Source organism: Rhyacophila brunnea, unplaced genomic scaffold, assembly GCF_057557595.1.
Source record: "Rhyacophila brunnea isolate RB1 unplaced genomic scaffold, BYU_Rbru_1.0 scaffold_4, whole genome shotgun sequence".
NCBI lineage: Eukaryota > Metazoa > Arthropoda > Insecta > Trichoptera > Rhyacophilidae > Rhyacophila > Rhyacophila brunnea.
Window position 1 is genome coordinate 9,873,697 of NW_028233068.1, and position 20,280 is coordinate 9,893,976.

The following is a 20,280-nucleotide window of genomic DNA, read 5'->3' on the forward strand; positions in this document are numbered from 1 at the left end:
TACAGGAAAAAGGAATTTATTACAGAATAATATTTTACAAAGTTTTTAAATATTGCCAATGGTTTGAATGACATTTCTGGGGAAAAAAAAATTACACAAAAATCTTTATATTAATAATTATAATGTTACATAATGAGTAATATATCCTATAGGGGGGGGATAAAATAGAAAAAAAACCTAAATGTAATAACATATTATCCACATGACTATACCTAACAACATAGATTTAAAGAATCCATAGTTTATTATATGAAAAATTTCAAGATTAAAATAGGAACAAAAAATATGTCTGAATTATTTACCAATAAATCTGGTAACCCCTCTTACAAAATTAATCCAACAATTGAAACCTTTTCCAAAAACTACCAAATTTGTTTTATTATTTCAATTTATTTTTTATTCAGTGTGAATTTTATACAAAATATCAAAACAAACTGTAGACTATAAAATTGATTTGTGACTTTATGCTTTAGTAAGGTATTCATCAAACAAGAAGGTAGCCAAAGAGATGTCGTTCTGACTCTTGTACAGATTCTTGAGGTCGTTGGTGTATCCGGAGAGCTTGCGGATTTCTTCGGCTTGCTTCTCCATGAAGTCCTCCTCCAAATAATGGGCGATCTACACAACACAAAGAGGTTAAATTGAATAAGCGTATTTATTTTATTTAAACCCAGGAGTTTTGACTAATAAAAATCCAAAATAATATAAAAATATCCACCATTTTTGTTCTTAACTGGAGCATATTGGTTTCCATACATTATTACTATTGATTAACAACTCTTCTAGAACCTTTATTCCCTTGAAATCAATATTGATAATGATTATTGACTTATTTTTTTGAAATGCCAGTTTCTACTTTTTTTTAATTTTGAAAAATCTAACATTATTGCATCATCTTATTTTATCGCCCTATTTGGCATATTTTTGTGAATAACAGTTCGTAACTATAGGATTGGTTTGTCGAAAATCGAGATTGAGCCGATAACAATACAGTAAAATAAAAATATCTCTTTTAGTCAGAGGGTTGTATTAGAACTCACCTCAGGCTCATGGGTCTTGGCGGAGTTCCTGCTGGCTTGTTCGTGGATGTCATTAGCCTGCTTGGCCAATTCCTTCTCTGTATCAAGAGCGTAAGCCATGGCGCCGATTTCGGTCAACTCAATCACGGGTTGCTTATCAAATGCGACACCATTACGGATTGTGAAGTCCATGCTGCCACCTGTTGAGCGAAATTATCACAAATTGATATCAAAACGTTAAATAATAAAAAACGATAAAAAATTTGCGTAACATAACATTAACCATTCCAATTTTAATTTTCCTAATCAGCCTACATGAGTCATTTTCAAATTAACCATGAGGAAACCCGCGTGACGCCATCGTATCACTTGATTCGTATTGAATCACTCACAACCTGTCGCAGGAGTGAGAGGAAAGAGAAGATTTGAATCCTCATGCATAGTTTTTCCTCACCATTTACTACCCAGTATTGACTAAAAATGCTATACTCTCTGTCGACCATGTCCGATCCTAATAGGATCATAAATGGGCCTCCACGGAGTGGAGGTTTGTATTAACAGATTTTGTTTTTACGAGAAATGGATGTCAGCCACTTGCTCAACTTATTAGGTCCATACCCTGACTCATACAAAAATTGAAAAACAATATATGTACTTGCCAGACTGAAGATTCAAACCTGGGATCAACGACGCTATAGGCCAGTTGTGACATTCATATGAAAGTTGATAGCATCACAAACAAAAAGTTAGAAAATGCAGAACAGAGTTTTTACAGGGAACGGTTGTAACCCTAACTATAGACTCCTTGCTTTTGATCAAACATACATTAAAAAAACAATGTGATTTTTACCATTGAAACCACATTCACGGTTTCAGAGAAAGGGTTTATTAACTACGCCACCATGGGATAAGTTGTTAAATAAAATGTAACTGACTTTGCAATCAATAGATCAATAATAATTGTCAGTTTATCAGTTGCAAATTAATTTGTATCTTACCTCTCTTGGTGATGTGCTTGATGAGACTGATGGTGTTGTCCCAAAGCTTGTCACTGAGCTCCCTGAATACCTTCTGGAATCCGGGTCGGGCCCTCTGGTAGTTGCTGAAGTAGGAGGACATAAGAAGGTAGTCGTACGACTGTTTCAGGTTGGCGCTTGTATATTCCTGCATCATCCCGGACAAGTGATCAAAGCCACCGTACAACGCATTGCATTCCATATGGCGCTCTGAAATTTAAACCATTAAATACTAAGTTTTCCATACGTTAATGTTTTAGTTCGTTCTAAGAAAGGTTTTAAATCACATAAAACTTTGTAGGTTAAGCCTGATCACACATCCATGTATTGTTGATATTAAAACGGTACTAATGATAAACGCTGTGTAAGTTGTGTTTTCAACAGTATGTAACAGGAGTGTCAATTAATCGTATACAGTTGCATATACAGTACACTCTGAGTAATCCGCCGCTCGATTATCTGACAACTACTATAATCCGCCGTTATTTTTACTAGTTGAAAGCACAAAATCAAGCTTTATAATTTGCCGGTATTCGATTGTCAAATTCAGTAGTCCGCCGTGTACAAGTATACAACGCAGATGAGACGGGTTTATTTTGGAAACTTCTCCTTCGTAAAACGTACGTTCATCGCGAAGAAAGTAATGCACCAGGGAGGAAAGTGCCCAAAGACCGCATCACAATTATGCCGTGCTCCAATGCAACCTGGACGCACAAGCTGAAGCTTCTGGTCATAGGAAAAGCCAGGAATCTTAGACCATTCAAGAATATCTGCCTCACTGAACAACTGGTTGTGTCAAATGATATACTGTTTGATATGCAGTTAAAAAACATAGTTTATAAATATGTATAATTTAATACATAATTGATTTTGATTATAAATAAAACTGAGTTGCTAGTACAAATTTCTCAATGAAACCTATTGCGAAATACCTGTTATAATTTTTACCATATTTTGTATGTATGCACTATAATCCAGCGCTTTCACTAATTGGACACTTGTCTGGTTCTTGGGGTGGCGGATTACTGAAAGAGTACTGTAGTATCAAAAGTTTTATGTTACAAACTAATACTAATGTGAATAGTAACCCTGTTTTTAGTTTTACTTTCATATAATACATAAGCTAAATATTTGTAATAAAGTAATCAATAAATCAATGGCTGGAACATACCTGAACCAACACTGCTGTCCGAGCACGCATCCTTGGTGCCTTTATGGCAGACATCGTCGGCAGAGCACGCAGCCACCAAACACGCTGCTATCAGGAAAAACGAGAAACCCTTCATCTTCACGCTGCAAAGAAATAAATAAAATCTTTAAAAAAATTAATTCAATATTATTTCTGTGATGTTCGGGTAAAACTCAATAGAGCAAGTTGAAATAAATAAATACATTGTAAAAAATCTTCACAGATGACCTAATTGATGTAGACATCATTCTGTTCAAAAGTTATCTCTTAAAACTATTTTAATAGGTAGGTACTCAAAGATAATTTACAAATAAATAAACCTTTCATGACATAGTATTCGCTGTTTGAATTTTAACATTAATTATATTTGTATGGTTGTGAGGATGGGTTTCGTAGCATGATCGTAGCGTCGATATAAATATCGTAAGCCATAATTTTTTCAAAAATGAGGTTGAAAACCAATTTGAGAGAATTTTTTTCACTCAACCTACGGGGGGGTAAAAGTACGCAAGTCATCAGTGGATTTTATACTGTTTTAACTTTACTAACCTTACCTTCCAAAACTGTATATATAATATCCAAATAACCATCGCTTACTGCAGTGGTATTCAAAATCCACCCATCTTACGATGTTTTTGAACAGGGCCTTTCTTAGGTTAGCAACTGGTTTCGAAAATTCCTTCAACATGAGAAAGGAGAAGTGCACATGGACACAAGATCTGAGACTCATACGGAACAGAATTTTATAAATATTCTTTGCGTAAATCCGTCTGATTCAACATAATATTTGAGAATAAAAATCATAACCCTAAGGCAGCATTTGAGCAAGTGGCTGACATCCATTTCTCGTAAAAAACAAAATCTGTCAATACAAACCTCCACTTTGTGGAGGCCCATATGATCCTATCAGGATCGGACATGGTCGGAAAAAAAAAAAAAAAAAAGGCAGCATTTGCCTAATATGTTATGTGACTGGGTAACTGTGTCTAATATGATTCCAAGATTTGAGAAAACGGATAGTTTAGTAAAATGCTCACCAATCACACTGACCGTATGTTTTAAACGGTGTTTAAATAAAAATATTTAATAACCAGTCTCACTCTGCGTCATGTTAAGTCCAGATCAAGATACATCATTCAATGAACATTTTATACAAACTGTTCAAATGTTGTTTCAAAATCGGTTCCGAACATTTAATATGTTTGATAACGTTCATGTATTTTTGCTATCCTACGCTGCTGCAAAACATTGGTCATATACTGAACATATCGTCTCTGTTCTGGCAGAACACACTAACTGGAGAATACTAGTTTTGAGTAGTTTGACTTTGAAGTTGTTAAAAAGTTTGAAATAATGGTCTATCATGTGAGTTTATTAAGTAATCATAAAAAGGATGACTTTAAAATAAAGACTGTTTGTTTATTAAGAAAGTTGCCAGACGGTAAAGTTTGAAATAAGCAAGGCCTGAACAAAAACGATGCATGAGTGCGAGTGAGAAAGTATTCGGCACCCTTATAATCTCTGCGACACGCGCTAGAGTAAGATAAAAGGTCTACATATTTTTGAGTCAGTTTCCAAAAGTATCGCTAGCAAATCGTGGTGAATCGCTTCACGTAGCATCGATAATCTGCGAGTTCGTGTTGATAAATTTGCTATTTTTTGTGTTAAACATAAAGTCAGTGGTATATATTTTTAGTTAATTAAGTAGGAAAGGTGGTTCTGCGTGTTGTATTAAAATATGGTAGCCGTACTGATAAGCAAGAAGATTGTATTACGTTTCATATGTAAGTTGATACATGTTCGTGACAATTTATTTGTATATTATTATTTATTTTAATATCAGTGACCTAGTGTTTCTTTAAAATAACTTAAATTATGGATATCTTTACCTAATGGTTGAATTTTGACCGCTTAAAAATACTATATAACGGAAAAAAAATAGAAAATTATATTTTAATTCTGAGCGTCTAGTGCGAGCACTTTGGGCGAGCACTAGCGAAATGGTCTATGGTCTCGAACATTTGTCGGCGAATGCGTTCGCTCGCCCACAAACCAAACGCACGGCACGTAGCTTCATTTAGCAATGCAACGGGTGGCGTCTAGATGTATCTATAGTTTATGGAAATAAGGAACATTTTGGTACTAACTCAATATGTCATTTTTTCGAATTAGTGTCTTCTGCCAGAACAGTGACGATCTTGATCTGAGATGCATTTATAGGAGAAACATTTTACATATAACGAGCCGAATTCTGTTCTTCAAACTAATGACATTGCAAAAGTGATTAATCAAACAATAATATTATTTTATCTATGCAGATACTGAATGGCAGCAGTGTAAATTTTTTTCCTCCCATTATATTTATTTTTTATCTATTAAGTGACGTAATTGGAATTTTTCATCCTAGATCGGTACAATATTAAGTGCTCAATGATCTGTTGTCAATTATAATTAATATCTAATTTTTCCTGTGTTAAACGTTGCTATACTGCAATAGCGACGTGTGGAGGTAGGCTAATAAGATCCGACACAAATAGTTCACATTTACACATTTAGTGCTGACACCGTGACTGGCGCGTTTGGAGTCGTTGGCCATTAGGTATAATTAACGTGTTATTTATTTAAATGTGGTAATTTAAAGGTTAGCAGTGATTGTGTTAAACTTTGTTATTCATGTGTATTTGTTTTTATTTAACTAAGACTACAATTTACAAATGTTGTTGGTTAGTTTTTAAAAATCAATTAAAGCCTGCCGAAGTCAAACCATAAAAGTTTAGGTATGTTATAGGCGATCTGACACAATATTGCACACTTTTTCGGTAATACTTATTTGTTTTCGTTGAATTAAGACATACCATAGACGGTGTGGATTAGTTTTTTAAAATTTATTAAGCCCTGCCTACCAAACCATAATCGATAAAAAAATATTCTTCAATCTATAAAATATCCAAAATTATGTATGGCATTCATGGATCATATGGCACTCTGTGGAGGCCCATATGATCCTATCAGGATCGGACATGGTCGAAAAAAAAAAAAAAAATTATATATGTTATAGATAAACGAATATTATTTGACTATTATCTACCATGTTTTGGATTAGGTGAGGTTTAATTGAATTTTATATCAATTGTCAGAATGCGTTCCGCGTATTATTTCTAGGAGACCTCGGTCAGATCCTGGTCTAATGAGGTCATGCAGTATTTTTTTTAAAGTCTTTCTCATTTTTATTAATTTATGTAAAAATATAAAATAAACTTGCATCACGTGGGTAATAATTGTAAATCAACCTTCATTCAAACTAATTATTGGACTACATTATTTCTAATGTATTTATGTAATTAAAAGTATTTTTCTCATATATTATCGTTCTTATTTAATTTTCAGCTACAACTTACTACTCATGTATTGCCGTTGTGTTTCTTTATTATATTGAATGAAGGGATTAGAAACAACAATGGCAGTTTCTATTTTCGTAAAATGTTGGTGACTTATTAAAAATCTCTCATATTATCTTTCTTCTAGGTACAATTTCTGAATAAAGTTATTATAAATATTGTTTATATAGTAATAATATACTTATGATATTTTATAATACATTTTTTATAAATCATAACTATAAAAGAGATATAAGACAATTTTATTAACTTGCCAACATTGTTATAAAATAGGAACTGGCATTTTTGTTTCTACAGCCCTCAATTTAGTTCGCCGATCTAAACTGTCGTAAAAAAATGCTACACAAAACGCCACTATAGTAAGACAGAATCACTGTCTAAGTAATTTTATAATGCCCTCAGAGTAATCTTATGCAAACTGAAAATCGTATTGAGATCGGAATCGCTTTGCGCACATGAAAGGAGTATGGTTCATAATAATGCTATGTATTTTACTTCACGAAGGATGTCTTAAAAAATGCAGGCAGTGTGTTGCACTTGCATGGTATTAGAGGAGCCGCCACTGTATATAATATATTGTTGTTGAGCTAAACTAAATGTTTTCATGTCTGGAATAGATAAGGATATACCAACTTGAATACAGAGTAATACACAATATGTAGTTATCTTTATATAATCGCATTAGTAGCCAAAGATAATTTTCTATCCCATTGTCAAATGGAAAATGAACACAATAATTGATGGTTAAAAATCATATGAATAGATAAGAAAAACTTTCAATTTACTAATGCTAATTAAAATTTTTACAATGGCAAAAAAATAAAACAAATCTATAAGGGAACACAAAAATAATGGGAAGTGGATGTGATCATAAGGTATGATTGTCGAGTGTGAAGAAATATGGGCATTAAACATGTGTTGAAGAACTTGTTATTTTCAATATTTACGCCAATATATACACTTACTTATTATAAGTTTGTCATGTAAATGCAATGCACATTCAATATGGGTAATATTTGAGGACATTCTTTGGGGAATTTTATAAAATTTATACGATGTGATTGTATTTATAATTTACTTGTTTATCCATTTTCTTTTGCCTTTCCCTTAAAGTCCTGTGGTTTTTATTATGTATTTTGTATGTTTTATTTATAGATGAATTTGATCTTTTTACTGTACAACCATCTATTTCCGATACTTCTCATGGTGAAATGTGATACGGCTAATAACTTAATACATACAAATTTTCGGACACGTATTTTAACACCGTTGAGGTCATTGGATGACCTTTTAAGGTAACACAAATAGTCGCCATTGAAACTTGATTCAACGGTGATAAAGTGTTATCTCCCATCACCTCTTTTATATGACCTCTGGTTTTTCTTATTTGATGGTAAACATGATTTAGGGTACTGTTCGGTTAAACCGGACACAGCGGAAAACGCATTTTTTAAATTGCCGATAAACTGGATTATTTGTTAGTTTGGGTTAGTTTAGGTTAAGTTAGGTTGGGTTAGGTTAGGTTAGGTTTGGTTAGGTTAACCTAACAAATAATCCAGTTTATCGGCAATTTTAAAAATGCGTTTTCCGCTGTGTCCGGTTTAACCGAACAGTACCAAAATACAAAATATTACTATAAACATTTTGACGTGGCAGTAAACGTTGACTACTTACTTACCTACTTAATTTCATAATATATTATAATATATATAGGTAATTAAAAAATTCCAAGAAAAAAATTAACCAATTTTGAGAGGTGCGGTCTGTGTAAATTATCAAATAATATCCTTTTTCGATGCCTAGAAAACTGTTTTACCATAAACATCCTACTTTACCGATTTTGTTTGGACAGTTCAAGAAATAAAGCATTTCTGTATTATAGTCTCTGCATTTCTGCTTTGACAGTTGACGAATTCGTATGTACGCGAAAATCCGCATTTTTAAATAAATAAAAAAAAATGTACGGAAGATTGAAATTGGTTGAATAAAAATATATACACATCAAATAAGGTGTGTACATTAGTTTTTTATAATTGTTATCATTTGGTTTTGGATTTTGTCACACTGAAATGTAAGATTACAAAATGTCGTAAATCTGCGACACCACGCAGTAACATGCAAAATTTAATGGAATTTTCGAAAAAAAAAAATATTATTTTTCCTTCATTCACAAGGCATTTTGACACCAAGAAAAAATAAAAATTTTGAAAAAAAAAAATCATGCAGTGAAGGGTTAAGGGAAGCAAAACTTACAATTATTTCAATCTGTACTTACAGAGATTTAAGTGCAATCAATATTCTTGACAACTATTATGAAAAAATTATTATTCCCGAAGAATAAAGAAAAAATATCGAATGTTTATCCATATTTATTCAGTTGGGAAGATTCTGATGTTTATGTGTGGATGTCATATTTAACTGCCAACTAGTATCATCATGAATAAAGACCCAAGAAACAAACTAATCGACAGCCTGAAACCCTATTGGTCGGATAGTGTCACTATGGATGCCAGGGTCATCAGAATAACCTAGTGGTGATGAATAAAAGGAAAGAAGCTGAAGATTGTCGTACAGTAGAACCTCGATATAACGGACTAATGCAGATGAGGGGCTGTGTTAAAGCCGAAATTCCGTTATATAAACACACAAACAAAATCCTGTTTTTAATAAACCATTTATTTTATTCAATGAATAATTCACAATATTTGAGAATGTAACATTCCATATTATATTGAACATACATAACTTTAAAACATCTCAGGATTTCAACCCTATGTATGATTAACTGGCATAATTTTAGATATTTTATAGATAGACCAATATTTTTTGACTATTGTCTGTTATGGCTTGGTTTTCGCAAGTTTTTATTGAATTTTAAAAAACTAACAAACAATATCTGCAATTTGTAGTCTTAATTCAATGAAAACAAATACATGTCTGACAAAGTTTAGTGTGCACTGTTTATATTGGATCTTAACAGCCTACCTCCACCCTTTGCTACTGCTGTCGAACTTCATGCTAACGTGATAAGTACGTTTATTGACAATGTGCAACTAATGAGGTATCGCCTGATCGGTATGGAACAGCTTGCAGCCAATGAGATTTATATCACCAAGGTGCAGGTGAGCCCAAACTGAATTTGAATGCTGTATGATTTTGGATCGTAAAGGCTCTGAAAATGAAAAATTTTAAACTCATTTGTTCGACATAAAAACAGGATACATTCATAAGCAAATATGTATAGTTTCATATTATTATCGAATATTGCACTTTAATCAATGACTACATAGTTGATTAATAATTGCATGACTACATTATTATGACAAGAAATCGTTTGTCATAAAAAAAGGATTTTCTGCAACTGCGACTTAACATCAATCATAATGAACTATGACCCAATTTAGATATTGACGATACATAAAGGAAAACAATATTGACAATATTAGTGCATGTATAGTGCGATATCAATTATTAAACAATAATATTATGCATAACACTATATAATGCGCCTTCTATATTCTGGCCGATATATTATCACTGCCATCTAGGGAAATAAAATTCCCCTGATTATTCATGAACATTCCCATGCCCTGCACCCCCACTTATATCCTTTACAACGTACTGCACTCTAGAATATCGAATTGTATGTTTTAAGTTTTGGCTGACATAGAAAAGGAGTAGGAACGCAAGCCCACTTCATAATTCTTATCAGGCCGTGAGTCAACACAGTATAGTAGCAGTGAAACAATCACAGGCTTTGAAAAAATCGCACAGATGTATTAATTATTGCGATCTCATTGTGAGCCTTAATTTTTTTTCAGTTTAAGAGGCTGTACATAAAAAGTTTGAGAAGCACTTGTTTAGAGCATACCCACCTGTCAATGAAAAGTTAAAATATCTAAGTTATAAAAGTCTCCTATCTGATAACAAGCAAAAACATCTCGCAGATGAATATTTCTTGCAGCAAAAAAAATGTTATTTTTCAGAGGTTTACGGGCCTGAGTGTTTAAATTCATTTTTATTATGCTTTCCTTAACTTTCAATGTTATAAAACATATCTTGAATTTGTGTCTCTCTTCCTTCGGTGGAAGCTCGACAATTTGTGGGCCCAATTGGTCCAATCTTATCTTAAACCGACCCTGATCAACTGCCATTAATTCTATCATATAGATTGAAAAATATAACTTATAGCGCCTGTACACGTGCATGGACTTACTGTCGGCAATTAATAGTGCTTATTTTAAACTATAGTGACCATAACTGTTTACACATAAAAGTGCTGACTGTCTCTCCAATCTCATTCTTCAAGAGTAAGCGAGGCGCGATGTTGTCATTTTGTAGTACTATTTGACAGGACGTATTGAAAACGGGTTATCCTCAAAATGAGTAAGTAGTTAGCCATTATCGCTCTACTGCGCAGGCGCAGATCTTACTTGCGCGTTAAAATTCAGAAGCTTCCAAACTTGTTTGATTCATGCACGAATCTTGCCAACCGCAGGATACAATGACATATTAAATGGACGACTCACTTCATACCCGGCGCGCACGAGAAATTGTGCATGAAAGTCATTCACAGATGTATAGGTAGATGTCACGTGACCACTGACGTATCCGTTTCCATTATGCGATACAAGCTTCGAGAATTTATAGTAATATAACCTTTATTGTAATGGCGTATTAGTGTCATGACTCATTGCGTTAGAAACAGATTCTCGGTTACTTACGACTTCTCGGAGATTAGACGCAAGTGAACCCAGCGAATCACAGGCGACTGACTGTCCAATGGTTCCTGTCATTCAATTGCATTGAATAAACATTCATCAATATCTTAAAATGGCATTTTATAAATAATAAATAATACTAACACATGCAAAGTGATATCCCATCTTTCTTGGAGTGTTTAGTAGATTTTTTTACAATTTTTAACTAGGCACATTGGCATTTTGTAACACAATAATAACGGTGGAGTCGAAACCTGACAGTCAGAAATTTTGTATGGGCAGACCCAGCGGTGTCGCCAGACCGCTTGCAAGCAGAATGTTCATTTGAGCGTAGGATACCGATATTAAAATATGAATTTCGCCATCCGGCAGACCCGACACAAAGTGAGTGTCATTTTATTTTCTAGATGCTTCGTCCATATTAGGGGAACTGTACCGAATATGGGATACGTTCCTAGGATACCAGACTTCCTAGATGATACTGCTTTCGCTAGATGATACTGCTTAAGTTTACATAACGTTTGCTATTTGGTAAATAACACGACTTGCTGAGATATATCGAAGTATTTGTGAGAAATGGTGACACGAGGTGATTTACAGATTTTTGTCGTCAGCAGAGTTTTTGAAATAGTGGCCTTTTAGATACGATTTGATACAGGTAAGGTCTTAATTTAGTACTATTATGATTTTGTTGCTATAGTATACATATGTTGGATGGATTTAGGGTATATTATAAGTATGGAAACGTATTCATAAAAAAAACCAATGACAGTTGCATTTAGGCGTACTTGGTTCTCAATATTGGATACTAGGTGCGTCCTAATATTGGATATCCAGTATTAGGATACAGCATTATGGGGATTTAATTTGGTCTACAAAGCTTATTTTTTGTTGTTGTTAAGTTGCTTGTTTCCAAACCAAAGAAAAAAGTGGAGCACTGAGGCAATGGAAAGCGCTTATAATGCCATTAAAAAAAGGAAATGGGCCATCTAAAAACATCGCTGTACCTCGCTCGGCATTAAAAAGTTATGTTAAAAAGAAAACAATGACTGTTAATCAATTGATAAACGCAAAGTTGGGACGTAAACCAACATTCAATGCAGAGCTAGAGCCTTTGCTCTTGGAACATTGTATAAATGATTCTGACTTCGCCGTGCAAGAGTTTCAAAACCAATATAATTTGGGCACGAGCAATCTTGATGTGGACGATGCAATTGATGCTGGTTCAGCCAGCTCAAACTTAGAAGAAAAACAAATCGAAGGAGCAACAGTAGCATCACCTAAATTATTACCACCAGGACCTTTTTCGGCTTTCATTACTCCTGCAGATATCAGTCCAGTGCCTCAACTCAAATCTCATACTGCAGCAGGCAGATCCAGATACAGACCAGCAACCTTGAGTTCATCATACAAACATGAACTTGAAATACAAATAACAAAAAAAAGCCCTAGTGAAGATAGACGAAGGAAAGCCTTTAAGAGGGAAGCTATTAAAAAACCTAAACGGAAACGTACAGACTAATTTTTCTCAACAGTGGTGACGAAGACACTAATGATGAGGACGTTGAATGTATTTTTTGTAGTAGTTCGTACTCAAGTGACGTTGCCGAAGAGAAATGGATAAGATGCATTGCTTTTTTAAATTGTGTCATGAGTTATGTGCTGGGGTAGACAACAATGTGATTGACTTCATTTGTGAAATATGTCTGATCCAGTAAGCATTTTCATTGCTTTATCACCAAATCATTCTTATAAGATAACATATTGTGTATGTGAAACATGTTCTCTGATAAATAAATAAATAAATATAGTAACATGTTTTCTTATTTTTGTGAAAACGTTGTTTCCTAATATTGGATATCCAGTATTAGGAACACAGCTCCCTAATACTGGATATCCAATATTGGGACACATTTTTTTCTGACAAGTTTATCCTACAAATGCCTTAAATAAATAACAATAAATCTAAGCCTCTTATTAACACTTTGATTGATGTAACATGTGATTATAGGTTAAATTCCTAACATGTATGCAAAAATTCAAGGTTTAATAATATCTACTACTATTTTTAATTATTTTTCAACAAAAAGTATCCAGTATTCGGTACAGTTCCCCTAATGTCATTGGCAGGATAATACATGTTTACCCATACATTTTCTTACTGTGAACAGTAAATCCATGTACGTCTAACGAGGTATTGAGGCGTGACCTTGGCGCTAGTGTTGCAATGTAAGTATTGCCGGTGTATTAAATTCTTCAAACCGTGGCACCTCAAATTATAGTTGCCAGTATCTAGCGTGATGTCTCAGATGGCACATAAAAACACAGTCATATTACCTATTTATTATATGAGAAAAAGGTTTACATGCAAAACAAATGAAAAAAAAACGTCATTGAAAACTGTGCTTTAAAAAATATCGAGGATGGAAGAATTGTTTAGAATATTATACAGCAACTCGGCACTATTATTTATTTAGCTGTACACCACTGGAAAATACAAATATTCTTTATAAAAATAATATGTCAAAGATAGTAAGGAATTTAGACCCAAATTACTGTGACTTTCGTGGATTGTTAATGATTTACAATGAATAGCCTTGATAAGAAGTCAAACAATAACATCTCTGTGCAAATAGTTATATTTCTGGTAAAAAAAAATACCAAATTATCAGATACCTACTAAAAGTGAGATACTAATATTTCCATACAAGGCAATGTTTTTATTTGTATAAAAACAATGTCATTACTCAATTAGGTTACCTAAGTACTGTACGAAAAAATAAAATAGTTCAAGCTTAGTATTGATGCATTTCAACAAAGCATTATGCATACCGCGATCGTAATTAATTTATTATTTTTGTCATTTCCTGGCAGATAAGAGTTGCTATTACGACTTATCCACAATAAATAACAAAACGTCATCCGCATAAAGGGCAATAGCGTATATTATAATATTTCACAACCGCATTGAAAATTGCAATTATATTGTAGAATATAATATTATTACGTAGATACCAACAATAGTAAAAGAGGCTATGCGCTTACCTTGATTAACTCGGGTAGGTACTGTAAAAACGAATATAGAAGTATCACTGAAATATCACAAAAAGGTCTAGGCCTTCAACGGAATTGTTCTGAATATTGACACGATTGATAACGCCAAAGAGGAACCTTTACACGCACTGGTGTAGAAGGTGTATGCCTTTTTGGCTTGTGTTTGACGATTAACTGATATATAATTATTATCTCAAATAGCGGCCAACAAAGGACCGATTAAAAACAAACACGACTCTCTAACGAAGTTGAAAATGACTTATCTCGATTCTCGACGTGTTGTTGCCACAGCATTAGTGATGGGCTTCACTCGAATTACTTGTCATAATAAAAAACAAATATTTTGCAATAGGTATTAAAATAGTACCTACACTTTGTAAGTTTTAAGTTTTAACGAAATGAATAAAACACAATATAAAAGAATAATAATGTTACTATGAATTTCAATATGTCAATGCGTAAATTGGTGTCAGATTATTGTGGCAGTGCAGACGACTCATTTAGACGTTCATGGTTGTTACTTTCAAAAATGCCAGCGCTCCATTGGCGAGCCAAAAGTCCGACGACAATAAGTCTTCAGATTTTTCTACGTTCTGCTACTGGCCAACAGACGTTCAACGAAACGAGTATATAATTAATTTGACGAGTAAAACAGTCGACTTTGACAGCATAGATAATATACGTATATCTGACAGTTAAATCGTGATGGCGTTAAATGATACCGACGTTTTATGTTTTTTGGGTTATTGGGTGGCAGATAATGTAATAACGAAGCAAAGGGTACACAAATACTGGGTGAAACATTGGATAAGGAAACGAACGACATTATCCCACACAAATTTAATACGAGAATTGCGTTTGCAACCGAGCGATTTCCGCAATTATTTGCGAATGTCGGAGGATGTATACACAGAACTGTATAATTTGGTCTCCCCATTTATTAAAAAAAAAAATACTATGATGAGGGAAGCTATTTCTCCTCATGATAGATTATGTGCAACCCTGCGATTTTTGGCTGCCGGCGGAACATTCACTGACTTGCATTATAGAACTGCGATTGGAAGACAAACTCTGGGCAAGATAATTCCCGAAACTTGCCAAGTCATCATTGACGTTTTGAAAGGAGAATATTTCAAGGTGTGTATTATATTATACGTCATCTAATAAAGTTGGGCAAATTTACAAATATATCATTAACAAGTAGACATTGGTTGGTCTTATAAAGTGAACGTTTAGTGGATTGTTTTACCTATATAAATCATAGACGGCAACATCATAAGAATGGCAGACAAGATGCATTTGAGATAGGTATATATATAGTCACAAATAAGGCCATCGTTGACATGCTAAATATTCAATAGACCATTAGAATGCTGTACCTAGCCAGGACTCTCCATATAGGCTGTAAGCAAGCTGCTTAATTATTCCTGTTGAATGTATTGTAATACTAGTCATATTCTTCGAAAAGCAAGCATGGAATTTGATTTCTAAATGAGGCCACATAATAATATAGGTTTGCTAACATAGCTCAAATACTTACCATTTGTTGTATCGCTTAAGCTAAGGTTTATAGGCATAAAAACAAACAAAAAAACAAATATTTTTACAAGATATTTATTCATACAAAAAACATTAATTTATTATACCGGCTTTTGTACATTTTTGCTTAATATACGATAAACTGGTTGAGTATGAACAGTAGTTGCTGGCATTATTTTGTCACTTTGTCCCATAAAGGCAACTTCATGCATCAGCTTCTCGGCCAGCAATCTTTGTCCCTGTGACATCGATCGTAGTTTCATGGCCATCATTTTGCCAAAAACATCAAATTCATCTTCAGTCTTGCTTAGTTTGTCGGTGATTAATTCTAACACTTTGTTGGCGCTATCATTCGATTTTTTTCGTTTGAACGATGGGGGTTTTGGTGCTCTATTGAGATTCGACCTTGGAGTAGTCGACAACGTGGATGTTGAAGGCGAATATTCTATCTGTAAATAAAATGTTGATTATTTTTTGTTGCAGTTCCCTGATACGCACGAAGAAATGGAGACGATTGCAGAAGAATTTAATAGTAAATGGCAATTTCCAAATTGCCTGGGCGCAGTTGATGGGAAACACATTGCAATCGTGCCACCTGCAGGCGCCGGCTCCCACTTTTATAATTACAAACATTTCCACAGCATTGTTTTGATGGCGATTGCAAATGCTAATTATGAATTTATTTATGTTGATGTTGGAACAAATGGACGTATTTCTGATGGAGGCGTACTGAGAAAATCTGATTTTTTCAAACGTTTAGACGAAGGCAGATTAAAAATACCTGCACCAAAAAAATATTTTAATACTACCGGGGCTGTCACATGGCAAGAAAGTATGATAAGCAATAGATAAATTAAACCAATGTAACAATTTAGTTAAAATGTTTTACCTCAATACAATCTTCGTTGTTTAACGAGTTGGAGTAACTCTCATCAGGAGACATGTTTTCCAAATCGTCCACCATGCTGGATATTGAGCTCGATTCTGTAAAACAAAATGTAAATTGTTAAAATACAACATAATACTCAAACTTGTTTTTTATTATCTCTCCCCTAAGTACCCATTCCTTCATACGGTTAATATTGATATTGGTATAATTGGTGTAATCCAGTATATCGGGTATTTTCAAAATGTGTTTTCCGCTGTATTCCTCATAACCAAACTGTACCATTAATTTTGATTGATGATTGACGATTTATTGATTGTCTCTGAAGGAACCTAACTCGAGCGATTTTTGATTTTATGATCATTTCTTTTCTTCTTCTTTCGACCATGTCCGATCATAATATGGACCTCCACGGAGTGGAGGTTTGTATTGACAGATTTTGTTTTTACGAGAAATGGATGTCAGCCACTTGCTCAACATATTAGGTCCATACTCTGACTCATACACAAATTGAAATTCAATGTGTACTTGTCAGACCCAGGATTTGAACCTGGGACCCGACCACGACTCAATAAGCCGCGCTTCCACCGCCATGATCGTACCTATATATTATTATTTCTTACCTACCTCAGCAAAGAATAAATAATTTTATTGTGACTAGAAATGATTCATAGCTGTATGTTTTAATTGCTTAATAGTAGCTAATCTAATGCGATGTCACTTTCAGAGATACGACAATGTCATAGTCTGCACGTGTATAATAAATAGCTTTAAAGCATTCCCTCGTACCTATATATTATTATTATTTATTACCTACCTCGGCAAAGAATAAGAAATTTTATTGTGACTAGAAATGATTCATAGCTGTATGTTTTAATTGCTTAATAGTAGCTAATCTAATGCGATGTCACTTTCAGAGCTAGGTACGACAATTTCATAATCTGCACGTGTATAATAAATAGCTTTAAAGCATTCCTACGTACCTTCCATTTGGTCGTTCAAGAACTCCAAATTTTTATAGTACCACAGTTTGGGTAGATAAACTGCGTCTGTGCCGGCTCCGCTTCGATATGATGTCCTTACTTTATTTCTCTCCTTTCTGTAACCCGACCTCAATGTCTGTATTTTCTTTTTAACATCGTCGACCCTTGCCTGCGGCTCCACCTTGATTAAAATCTCCAAAAGTTCCGCATACGCCAAGGACTTGGCATCACGATTCTTGTATAGTGGGCTGGTCGTCTTCCACAACGATGGGTTGTCTTTAAAACAACTAATTAAATCTTCCAAGAAACTTTTCGAATGCACCCGTAGATCTACCATTGTTGTTATCGATGTGAGATGTCCGAACACTTTGAATGACAGTTGATGGCGCTGTCGTCCGTCGGCATAGATATAAATAATGTGACGGTAAAGCGTGGTGAACGTACGAATTTCAGCGGCTCGGCGAGTAAAATATCAAACATGTTTGAAATCCAACGAGCCTGGTCTGCGGATTAAAAAGTCCGCAGACCTGGGGTGCTCCACGCGAAAAAAAAGTCCGAAGACTGTAAATCGTCTGACTTGCGTGCCAATGGAGCGCCGGCATAACACTAACACCGTTCCAAAATGATTTTGTCGTGGCCGCAATGCCAGAATAATCTGTCCTTCCTCTGCTATGAAACCTCAGAATTGTTTAATTGATAAAAAAATAAACCTATTTGCACGGTTCGCTGCAAAGTTTGGTACTGTTCGGTTATACGGAATAGAGTGGAAAACACATTTTGAAAATAGCCGATAAACTGGATTATTTGTTAGTTTGGGTTAGTTTAGGTTAGGTTAGTGACACGGCCCCAAAATGTAGGCCCTCAGCCGGCATTTTTCCTTAATAAATTAGTGACGTCACAACTTTTCGATCCGACCGTGAATGTCGATTTTACTTGCAAAATACGTGCCTAATCTCTAAACAAAGCTATAGTTATTGTGTATTGAGTCCCGTAGTGCAGTCTGAGTGACTTATAGCCCCTCAGAATGAACTACGGATGAATTCTCTTTCAAGGGGACCAAATGGTCTTATAAGGTGAAATGTAAGTAATTGAAATGTATAGGATTAAGGTTAAAAATAGATAATAAATTGTAAACGACTTATGGGATATCATTTGCTAAACATTGTAAATAAATGTTCATTTGTATTTAATCTGATTTTGAATTATATAAAAATAAATTTTATTTTTCTAAATTAAGTCGCGATGTTTTCGCCGCGGCCAAAGTAAAATAACTTAAATAAATAAATTATGATATCAAATATTGTCGTATTTAAAATCTAATGATTACGTTTTGTAAGTACTGATTACGCACCCTTAATTTAAATAACAAATTAATATTTCGAATTATAATAAAAAGGGTACCAATTTAAGTACCTACTTTTGTAAAAGTTAAATGAAGGAATTTCGAAAATAGAAATTCTGACAATGTAAGTCTAAGGACTCGGTTGCTCTCTTAATTTACGAATAAAAATTATTCTTTAGATCTGTCAATTAACCTCGACAGATCAATATTAAATTACCCAAAGTAGGTAATTTTCAAACTTAATAAATGAAGGCTTGTCATAGAAATTTTGATTGAAACTAATGTTATACCTTTAAGTTGAAGTGTTCTATAAATATAATTGAATAAATTTTAACCGCAACCCTTTCCGATCATCCATAATTAGCCCGCAAAAGTTCTGCATAAAAGAAACGGACAAGTTTGTTTTTCTGCCATTCTCTTTGCAAATACGTAGCCAGTCGGTAGTCTTAATGATTCACGCCTCTGTTGCGTATTATTTTTAGCGAAAATATTTTCATTTTTCTTTTCCGTTAGCTCGATAAATGAACTAACAGATATTTGGACAATTTGTGCCAAAAGCCCTATAAGGACTTTCACGATTGTTATCAAACTTGTACCGCCTATAAGTATTAATTAATTATATATTTTTATTCTATTGAATGTTCATAATTTTCCGGAAAAGCCGGGAAATAAACGACTTTTCTGTGATTGGTCCAAAACTTTGGCCATTAGCTCTGTGGAGGAGGTAGAACGATCTCCCATTGGTCCATATTTCAAATGACGTCAAAATCTCGGGTTTTTCCCGCTGTGAATCTATATAACGGCCTGTATTTTATGTACCGTTAGTAGTCGATCTTCTCATATCACCGTGAGGTTGTGCCTGAGGGTCCACCAAATTCACATAGTTTTAATTATTTTCGCGAAGTAATTCGTTCACGAGGATTACGTCCGACGTGTCACGAGTTGATACGTCATCGTAAGTGACACGTGTTCGGGCTGTCAGATGGTATAGTAAACATATCGCCACAGTACGCGTCACCTATTCGCGATCTATTATATATATAAAAGGAGCATAGCTTCTTAAAGTTTACGGTCGGCGACTCTTAGTTATAAGTGTGTAATCGTACATTAATTAAACATAAAATAATTATAAT

At 34.1% G+C, this 20,280-nt stretch overlaps 2 protein-coding genes and 1 long non-coding RNA gene across 3 annotated transcripts; 1 reads left to right on the plus strand and 2 right to left on the minus strand.

Annotated features, from left to right (window-relative positions):
• Positions 1-14,695, minus strand: Fer2LCH (ferritin 2 light chain). Its single transcript, XM_085954462.1, has 5 exons — positions 14,389-14,695; positions 3,207-3,328; positions 2,018-2,245; positions 1,041-1,219; positions 1-618 (listed from the first exon to the last, which is right to left on the minus strand). The coding sequence occupies exons 2-5, from the start codon at positions 3,319-3,321 to the stop codon at positions 463-465; spliced, it is 678 nt and encodes a 225-aa protein (XP_085810588.1). The 5' UTR covers positions 3,322-3,328; positions 14,389-14,695; the 3' UTR covers positions 1-462.
• A 395-nt stretch (positions 14,696-15,090) lies between these two features.
• LOC147066838 (uncharacterized) lies at positions 15,091-16,966 on the plus strand. Its single transcript, XR_015071467.1, has 2 exons — positions 15,091-15,534; positions 16,420-16,966. It is a non-coding gene; the product is annotated as an uncharacterized LOC147066838 (long non-coding RNA).
• LOC147066839 (uncharacterized) lies at positions 16,003-18,272 on the minus strand. Its single transcript, XM_085953927.1, has 3 exons — positions 17,806-18,272; positions 16,826-16,920; positions 16,003-16,385 (listed from the first exon to the last, which is right to left on the minus strand). The coding sequence occupies exons 1-3, from the start codon at positions 18,140-18,142 to the stop codon at positions 16,038-16,040; spliced, it is 780 nt and encodes a 259-aa protein (XP_085810053.1). The 5' UTR covers positions 18,143-18,272; the 3' UTR covers positions 16,003-16,037.
• Between the last annotated feature and the right edge of the window lie 2,008 nt (positions 18,273-20,280).

Excerpts from the sequence above, each read along its gene's own strand:
- LOC147066839 (XM_085953927.1), bottom strand. The coding sequence starts at position 18,142 with ATGGTAGATCTACGGGTGCATTCGAAAAGTTTCTTGGAAGATTTAATT. Across the intron at positions 16,921-17,805 it reads CTTGAACGACCAAATGGAAG|AATCGAGCTCAATATCCAGC; the intron begins GTACGTAGGAAT and ends TTTGTTTTACAG. Across the intron at positions 16,386-16,825 it reads ACAACGAAGATTGTATTGAG|ATAGAATATTCGCCTTCAAC; the intron begins GTAAAACATTTT and ends TTTTATTTACAG.
- Fer2LCH (XM_085954462.1), bottom strand. The coding sequence starts at position 3,321 with ATGAAGGGTTTCTCGTTTTTCCTGATAGCAGCGTGTTTGGTGGCTGCG. Across the intron at positions 1,220-2,017 it reads CAAGCACATCACCAAGAGAG|GTGGCAGCATGGACTTCACA; the intron begins GTAAGATACAAA and ends TTCGCTCAACAG. Across the intron at positions 619-1,040 it reads CCAAGACCCATGAGCCTGAG|ATCGCCCATTATTTGGAGGA; the intron begins GTGAGTTCTAAT and ends TGTGTTGTGTAG.